Genomic DNA, 9,617 nt, shown 5'->3' with positions numbered 1-9,617 from the left:
TTGAAAATAGTCTGTGCAGGATATGGGAGGTTGCACTGGCACAGCCTCAGATTTCAGTCTCACTCTCTACCCATATTCCATTCTTGCTCTGGTGCAATAGGGAAGGGTCTTGCACACAGGAAGTTATAGGCCCTGTTACACACATTTGTCTCTCCTACTTTCCAGCAATACTTGCACAGAGACACTGTACCATGCTGAGCTGGAAACTGTTGACTTTAGCAATGCTCTAGAAGAAACCAGAAAAAAAATTAACACCTGGGTGGAAGAACAGACCAGTGGTAAGTCCAGGAAATATTGGGTGCTTGGATGAATACATACATATGAGAATTAATGAGTAATATAATACCTGAAGATGAAGTTTATTCTGCTTTGCTAAGCCTCACAGGCTTTTCAATTTTTCCACAACATTGTCCTTTACTTGTTAATGCTAGAAAATTGGACACAGGTTCAAGACTTCTTTGAACATGTCTCTCCTGCCTCCCAGCAGAACCAAGAACTGCTACCAAGTTACAAGTCTCTTTCTCAGGAGAGTGGCACTGAGTCGTTCACTCCTGACCTCTACGGGCCAGCCACTCTGCCCCAGGAGAGCCTCAGAGTGGTGCCGGGGCATGCACTCAAGACCACTGTAACTTACTGATCTGCCTAATGATTAGGCTTGCCCAGGAGAGTGGGCAGGTTTGCTTCTTGACAGTGGTCTTAAGCTTGGCAGAAAAGAGCTAAATAGACATGGCCTCTGAGGTCTTCTGGCTTGCAGCTCTACAATAGGTTACTGTTGATGCATCAGTTTCATTTCAAGATCATTCTTGTCATCACTGAACTCTGAATTATTATAAATCAAGTCTAGTGGAATATCTGAACAAAGTATGTTAATGCAGCTGAATTGATTATTTTTAAAGGTAACATCGAAGAGTTGTTCGCAGAGGGCATTCTAAGTTCAGCTACTGTCCTGGTGCTGGTCAATGCTATCTACTTTAAAGGAAAGTGGACTTCAGAATTTAATAAAGACGACACCAAGGAAGACCTTTCAGGTTAAACAAGGTACTGTATAGACTATGGCTGAAGTGAAGGAAACACAACCCTCTCTTTATTTTTATTAAAAGAGGTTGAGAGCTTCTCCTTGCTGCCTGTCAACCCTTTTAACTAACTCTATAGAGATGTTTCTACCACAAGTTACTCAGGAGTTGCTCTGACATTCATCCCTCCACATTGTTATCTTCCACTGAAACCTCTTTGAGGATATCTCAGACGTATTTATTTATAAGGGAACTGGCCAATTAGGACTTCTATTTAGATACAAAAGCCTGGTAAGGGGAAAAGGTCACGTGAGCTGAACACACGACACACCTGATAAGAAGTTGCGTTCATGTTCTGTTCTTGAGCCTGAAGCAATCCAAATCTATAAAACAGGATTCTGGCATGGCGCTATTCTGGCTTTTCTAATGTTGGGTTCCAAAATGAGGAACGTAACTATATCCAGGGGATTTTAACTTAATTCTTCTCCTTAACAAATGGATGTTTTTCTCTGGTGTTCTTTAAAACAAAATGTCCTCATTTGAGATGTCAAAACAAATGCATGATGGGGCTGAGGGAAATTCTATCCTAACCCATAAGTCGGAAAAAAGTCGATATTGTCCTCTGTAGAATGAAAAGGAGAGTTATAATGAACTTGATGTGAGAGGGGCTGAAAGGGAGGAACACAACATGCCACTGTTCAGGTCCAGAAAGCCGACAGATAGAACAGGGGCTGGCTACCTGTGGAGAATGTCATCCTGGGCCAGAAACAGATCCTAGACCCAGTTTGACTGTGTGACTTCCAGTACACAGATTCTGGATAGGGGAATGTCTGTGCTTTCTGCTTCTCTTCGTGTCTGTTCTTCATATTACAGAATCAGACCAAGAATGTGCAGATGATGTTTCAGAATGGCTACTGCAATCTGGCCATCATAGAGGAACCTGAGATTCAAGTGCTCGAACTCCCCTACAGTAAAAAAGGAGAAGGAGAACTGAGTATGTTCATTTTTTTACCAAAAGATATCAAGGATAACTCCACTGGCCTGGAACAGGGAAATCCTCTGATCTCTGAGGGTGTGTATAAAAGGCTTATATACGCTGCCTATGAATGCACTGATATCTTTGCTCATCTTCAATTACCTGGGCAGTACAGACAGAAGAAAAGGCAATAGTAAAGGTTCTTTATATTTTCTCCCATTTACTGTGGATTTTGAAGATGCCCGTTATTAGACCGAGAACATTGTATTTCATTTCCTTAGACAAAATATACATGGTAAATTGCTAATGAATAAAACTTTGGGGATTTAAAAAAAATTCAACAATTAATCCTGAAAATATGACTTTTTAGTCACAATCTAAAAAATGTTACTTTGGGAGTGCGGCAGGATTGAGCATCAATTGTGCTGGTTAGATATTTCCCACATTTCAAATACAATTTGATATCTTTATCTCAAAAGACACAGGAAAAGATTAAAATATATTTGGAAATGGTCCTACTTCCCATTCTTCATTTGATTATGAGCTGTGTTCTGGTAATCCATTTGTTTTTTGTAATTAAATAAGCATACTAAACATGAAATTGAAAACCAGATTCACTCCACTTGCACAAATTCAGCTCTTTGGTCTCCTTGTTTTTTCATCCTAAGTTTTCTATTCTCCTGTTTTTGCCCCTGTAGCTTGACAGCGCACTCACCTATACAAAATTTGTAGAGTGGACCACAATGACGAAGATGCATAAACAAAACGTGAATGTGTACCTGCCCCGATTCAAGATTCAGGAAAGCTATGACCTTGGGAAAACTCTGCAGGCTATGGGGATGCTCGATTTGTTTGACACTTCAAAGGCTGATTTATCAGGAATGAATGGAAACCGTGATCTGGCTGTGTCCAAAGCCATCCATAAATCTTACGTGGATGTTAATGAAGAGGGCACTGAAGCAGCTGCTGCTACAGGGGTTGAAATAATTTATACAAGTCCTGGGATGCCTTATGAGTTTAAGGCTGACCACCCCTTCCTCTACCTTATCAAAAAAAATGTAACCAACAGCGTTCTCTTTTATGGCCAATGTACCTCTCCTTAACTGGAGGGCACTTTGAAACAATATAGGAAGACCTACAACCTTGTTGTAGTGAGGATAAAAGATAATATTTCTCAAGTTTTTTGAAATTTTGCAAATTTGAAATGAGAGATTTTTGAATGCAATGGCTTCTAAGAAAAGTCTCCTAATACAGTGGCCGCAACCATACGGCTCCAGTCTGGTGTGGACCGAGTGCCTTTAGCAGCACATTGGCAGTGGGGAGTTTTTCCTGAGCCCAAGCCAGGGTCAGGCATCTAGGAGCTGTGCCTGTGCCACTGCCACTGCTTCTCTCAGCCCCCTACCCTCTGGCTGTGGGGGAGAGTGCAGCTTCCCACTGGCTGAAAGCTTTGCCTATGCTACAACTGGGGGACGGTGGTGGCGATAAGTGGCAGAGGCCCGGGTGCAGCTAGAAACTGCCCAGCTCTTGCACAACCCCTTGCTGCCTGACCTTGACGTGGGGGCAGGTGCAGGCACAGGCAGAGCTCTCCACCGCCAGTGGTTCTGCAGACTGAATCTGAATATGTTGCTGGCCCCTCTTCTATTATGTTATTGTCTTTTGCCTTTATATTGCTTAGAACTTATTGTCTTTATATTGGTTATTATAATGTAACCAAAGCAGCTATCTCCTAAATTTGAAATCATTTTGACTCCATTACGTGTTCTTGTTTCCATGTGTTTTAAACTGAGGAAAGTCTGAGTAAATCAGGTGGCCAAGTTGATGCCCCTGTTCATACAGAATGTGGCTGGAGACATTTCCCACAGTGAGTGAGCTGCAATCCTATTTTCTGGCTCCCTGGAGCCTTTCTTATAGAAAACCCAATGTTATGCCTTCCCTCACATCCTGGCATTACTCCTCCAATATAATCACATCAGCACTGCTTTAAAGAAGGGGTGCTTTCATGTATGCTGAAAATTGGCAACAGAAGTAACTGGATAAACCCTCAGGTTTATGAAGTTTTGTAGTCACTCACCATATCGACAGCTACCCGGAGACCTTCTCCTTCACCATCATCCCCGTCCCCACCCTGGCCTTTCCCTGAGCACAGGGAAGGGGAAGATACTGTTGCACAGGTAGCTGACCTTCTTGCTGTGCACATGAGTAAAATCTCCTCCTTCCTTCATCAATCAGGTAGAGATCTCGGGAAAATTCTACAAATGTGGCAAGCGTTCCCATCTCTCTGCCCAAACGCTGGGAAGCAGGATGCCGCCTTCAAAATAACCCAACTTTCTGTCTGAGGACACCTGGGCATAAAGGTGCCTAGACCTAGACAACAGGAACCAGAGGGTTGTCTCTGAAATCCCGCTCCTCCTCAGAGCCCAGGTGCCTGACTCAGGGTGGTATGTCTGGCACTAAAAGGAGCCTACCTCTGAGGGGAAGCTGCAGTCATGTCCACCTTTTGCATAAGCTTAGTGGTTAGAGCACTCTCTCAGGAAGTTGGAAACCTGAACTCGAGGTCCCCCTCAGACTGGAAAGATTGCACCCTCCATTTCCTACTTCCCACAACAGTGAGCTAAGCCCTGACCACCAAGCTGTAGGCAAGGCTGGGATGGGAGATTGGCGACACCCTCGACATCTCCCGAATGTGGCCAATGCGCAGAAAAGAATTCAAGAATGACAGGATGGGAAGGGGTCACAGTGTAGAGAGCACTCATCAGAAGCCCAGTGTTGAGCACACGTCTTGCAGAATGGAGAGAAAGGTTTTTGCCTGTTCCAAGGAGTGGTCGAGTATTATACACTGGAGATTCCCTGGATAACATGGAGGGGAAATAACTTGCGGAGCCTCCCTCCACCCTCGAACTTTTCTGGAGAGCTCCAGCCCAGCCCAGGTGGTATGCAGGGTTTGGGGCTGGACCGCGTGGCTCCGGGGCCGGGGTGGGGAGCGGGCTGGGGCTGCAGGCAGCTCATCCAGGAGGCAGGGTGGAGCTGGCTCCCCACATCTGTGCGTACTCCCAGAGGGGTATGGGGGACACATACTCCCAGATTTGTGTGCAGGGTGGGGGCAGGTGAGATTCGATGATTCGGACATAGACACAGCTTTATATATTTTTTCTACATACCTCAAGGTACCAGGTGGCTCGTGAACATCGGGATGGTGGGGCTGACGGAGCATCCCACGGGAGCGCAGGGGGGTCCCCAGCACGCTCAGCGGTGCACCCAGAAGTGGACAAGAAGCACTTTTGGTTCACTTCCAGGTCTGCTGCGGAGCGTGCAAGTGACCCCCCCCACCCCCTGGCTTGACAACTAGTGCCTCCTGGGTTGGGGGGGCACCCGGGGTCTACTTGCAGCTGCTCACCGAACTGGGAGATGCGGGGGAGAGGGGTCCCCCACGTGCTTGGTGGCGGACCCGGAAATACTTCTGGTCCACTTCCAGGTCCGCCGCTGAGCACGCGGGCCACCCTCCCCCACGCTCCTGTGGGACGCCCCATCTGCCCCACCATCTCGGCGTTCACAAGCCGTGCCTGGTACCTCGAGCTATGTAGAAAAAACATTTAAAGCTGTGTCTATGGCTGAATCGCTAATTCTCCAAATCAGCACTGAAGCTGCAGATTTGGATTCAACCAAATCAAATCGGGACAACGATCCAAATCAACAAATCGAATCAGTGTCCCCTGAATCAGGCCGAATGCAAATCCAAATCAAATACGGCCTGCTTCGTACACCCCTAACAGCTAACCTCTGGGATGAAATCCTCAGGGCTCCTTTAAAACAAATCACCTAATTTTCCCAAGGGGTCTTTGTCCCCTCAGTGATTCAAGACCAGAAACAACCCTCTGCTTGGTGCTACCAGTCCATTCCTTTTTTTTGCACCCTCGCCTTTTGGGTCCTGAACCCCCCCAATTTCTTCTCTCTGGCTCCCGTACCTTCTGGCTTAACTCTGGGAGGGGACTTTCCCTCTTCAAGGGGACGGAGCGCACCCAAAGCAAGCGGCTCTTCTTCTTCTTTTCTTTAAAGAGAAAGCAGTGTGTACTGGTCAGCTACAATACACCGGGTGAACCCTTGGGCCCCAAACACCTGGCTACCTTGCAGGCAGTCTCTTTCAGGAAACATCCCTGCTGGCTTCTCACTTGTACTCTCAGCTTCCTCCCCTGCTGCCTTTCTCTCTCAGTCTCCGTTTGCCTCTAGCATCTCCATTTTCAAAAGGGTCTTTTTTCACTGCCCTGCCCTTCTCTCAGGTGCCTCCCAGGCACAAGAAACAGCGAGGAGCAGGGATCCTAGTTTTCTCTGATTTACAAAACATCCCCAATTTTCAGTTTAAAAAAAGGAACTCCAAATCCACATTTTTCCGTCATTCAAATGAAACACCACTAATATAGAGATGTGTACACAGTGGTGTTGCATTTTAATCATGGGAAAATGTAGATTTGGAGTTACTTTTTTTTAGCTGAAAATTGGGATTTTTTTAAGTCCGAGAAAATCAGGATCCCTGGTGGGAAGACTCTTACGTGCAGTTAGGTGGTGGCTGAAGTCCACTTGATGTGGCAGCATTGGCAAATGAGCTTCTTGTTGCTTGCAGGCCCGTTACCTACCGAACACCTAGGCGTATCTCTACAGCGCTGGTTTGAAATACAATTAATCCCTTTTTTCCCCGTGCACAAGCTACTTGGGGAAACTTGCATTTTGCCAACTACAATTGAGCACCAGTTCACCATTTCCCATCCCCCCCGCCACCTATTTGTCTCACACTTATTGTCCCCCGTCCCTTCTGATCCTCGCTGCCACATATTCGCATATTCACAGACCTGCAGTTTGCATATTGACTTCTTTTCCACCATGGAGAACACAAAGCGCCAGCAGATTGTCCCTATGCCTGAAGAAGGGTGTTTGTGCCCGAAAGCTTGCAAAGAACAGTTTTTCCAACTATTTAGTCGGTCTAATCAAAGATCAAGCAGCGTCCTTCCATTCGCACCGCAGCTCAGACTTACCACAGGAAACACCAGCAGCTGGTCTGCGCCTCCATGCAAGCCCCAGGTAAGTACCTGGGGTTTACCCTTTCCCAGGGGGAGTCCATACTCACTGAGAGAGGGTTGGTACTCCTCAACCCCGTCGCCCGCAGGGTCGTTTTGCCGACCCCTCTGCAGAGCGCTCCTCGATGGCATCATCACCACCGTTCTCCCCTGCGTGTCCCAGGCAGCAAAGTTGTTGGGCTCCTGCGCTGCATTCCCGTCACACTGCCGCGTGGAGCAGGCAAGCCTCCCTGGCTTGTGAGGGACAGCTTCCCCTCCATTTTGTGCGATGCTGAGAGGCAGCGTCCCCTCCGTTTTGTGAGGCCGCAGAGCAGGCAGCTGCCCCTCCGTCTGGGAAGCCTTCACAACCCCTGTTACTGAACAGGACAACTCTTGGGCTAATTACCTGAGAAGAAGCCAAATCCAGAATATCTTCATTTTAATTATACAAGGACTCTTTAATTAGTTGTCATTAGTCAGTTATATGTATACCGAAGGCCACTTTAAATCTTTTAGCAGTTAGGAGATGGATTGTTGTTTCCTGAAGGCTGAGGTGCTCAAGAGGTTGGCTATATAGTAACATTGTTTTTACCTCTAGACATTTCAGCACAGGCATTCAGGGAAGTATATGACATGACATGACATGACATTATTACCGCTTGCCTTACTGCTTTGGTTAGTGGAGTTTCGTACCTTAGTGAAGTTAGTAATATTAACACATGGTCAATGGTGCAATAACAATCTGTTGTAACTATTTAGCGTGTGGAGCGGTGAGTGTGGTCGTGTTAGTTGAAGCCATCAGGGACCTGGATGTGACCAAGCAGTGAGATATTGCTCTGGGGGTTTCTTTGTTACGTCTTGTCTTTCTTATGTCTTGTCCTTCTTTGTCCCCAGGAGCTTGGCAACTTCATTCAATGTACAATGGGGATAACTAATGACAATGACTATCATGTCATGCAATGGGAGAGCATTGAATGAGCCCACCGAAGGGACGAAAGTGCTCAGACCATTACCATCTCTGGACAGTCGGACTGCTTTTCTTACTAGAAATGCTTTGAAAAGCTGTATCCCACTCTTCACGCAATTCTTGAAGCAGAGGTACAGCTATATTCGTTCACAAACTAATTGCTTTCACATTCATTAACAAATGGGGCGACTCTGAGGGGAGGTAAGAGTAGTGGAGATGCTACCTTTTTGTCATACAGTACCAATATGTCAGCAACAAAGTCCAATCTTTTGGGTGGTGATTGGAACTGCGTATTGGATACGGTGCTTGAAAACTCAGTTACTGTTAACAGAGTCTATCAGAAAACTGAAAACAAGCCCTCTTATTTATTAAAAAGACCTAGGATTGGTAGATATCTGGAGGCTTCACCAACCCAGAGGTGAGAGGCTAGACCTGTTTCTCACCAGTTCACTTATCGTACTTCAGGATTGATTATTTTCTCATACCCAGTCTCTGGTTCCTGCTTGTTTAGGTGCAGAAACACAACACATCTTAATTTCTGACCCAGCTCCCATTATAATAGCAATGGATTTAAATCATTGTATTAAGAACAAGGGAAGCTGGAAGCTTCATACTTCATTGCTTAAAGATACTAAATTCTGTGAGCAATGGAGAAATCGATCGCATAGTTTACTGAAGACAACAGGCATTACATGTCATCTGCTGTGACTGGTTAGGGAACCTTGAAAAGCTACTTTTTAGGGGGAAATAGATAAAGTGTGCTAATGAAAGGGCAAAAGACAGGTCTCAAATGTTATTTGCAGCAGAGCAAGATATTTCACACCATGAAAGAGCACATAAACTAGTTCCACAAAATGAAAATATATTTAGAGCCCTCAGAAAAGCACAATAGAACTCCAACTACCTGAAAACCGCAAAACATTCACACTTAAATTTTTATTGCAAAAGTATTTCTTTAAATACAGGATTTTTAGCAATCCTTTGACCAAGTACTGCTAAATGATTTCTTCAGTCAGCTTCTAAAGGTTGTTTTCTTTCTTCAGCCAATTCCTTTTTCTCTTGCTTGCCTGTTTCGCATTCTGTCATATTCATGTTCACTAGATGGACTTCTAAGTCTTCCAGACTTCTTAAATTTTCTTTCCTGAAATCTTCTGATTCCATCATTTTAAAATTTTCTATTATAATGCCCTGCTTATTCTGCCTGTCATTAACCATTGTGACTGACTGCCAAGAATCGATAGTCTACTGCAATCTGTTACTGGCGGGGACGGTGCATGGGGCACTGGAATACCACCAAAGCCGAGCTTCCCTGAGCATGGCCAGGCTTCCGGCGCCCCGTGCACCCTTGGATCCAGTGGGTGCTGCTTGTGAGCTGGGGCTGCACCAGTGCGCCTAGCTCTCAGCCGGGTGGCTGCAGGGGAATCGCTGCTGCCGAGGGAAGCACCTGGGCCCCCGCAGCGCATGTGTTACTTGCTTTGGTGTGGTTTCTTTGGTGTATTTCTGTGATGACATGAAAGGAATCTAGAGTTTTACTTCTGTTTAAATATTGCAGTAAGATCCCCAAGGATGTAAATTAAAATAATAATAATTCAAAACTAGATGAAACCAACAAAACA

The 9,617-nt window shown here is 45.6% G+C and overlaps 1 protein-coding gene across 1 annotated transcript in view; it reads left to right on the top strand.

Moving 5' to 3' along the window:
* Positions 1 to 3,741, top strand: part of LOC132249455 (serpin B3-like) — a 7,934-nt gene extending 4,193 nt beyond the window's left edge. The window contains exons 5-8 of the mRNA XM_059724623.1: positions 166 to 278; positions 897 to 1,030; positions 1,887 to 1,964; positions 2,688 to 3,741. Coding sequence (XP_059580606.1) covers positions 166 to 278; positions 897 to 1,030; positions 1,887 to 1,964; positions 2,688 to 3,092 — 730 coding nt within the window. The 3' untranslated portion in view covers positions 3,093 to 3,741. The remainder of the gene's footprint in view (positions 1 to 165; positions 279 to 896; positions 1,031 to 1,886; positions 1,965 to 2,687) is intronic.
* Positions 3,742 to 9,617: the final 5,876 nt, after the last annotated feature.

This window comes from Alligator mississippiensis, chromosome 1 (assembly GCF_030867095.1).
Source record: "Alligator mississippiensis isolate rAllMis1 chromosome 1, rAllMis1, whole genome shotgun sequence".
NCBI lineage: Eukaryota > Metazoa > Chordata > Crocodylia > Alligatoridae > Alligator > Alligator mississippiensis.
The sequence above is the reverse complement of the archived record's forward strand: the minus strand, read 5'-3'. Positions and strand labels throughout refer to the sequence as shown.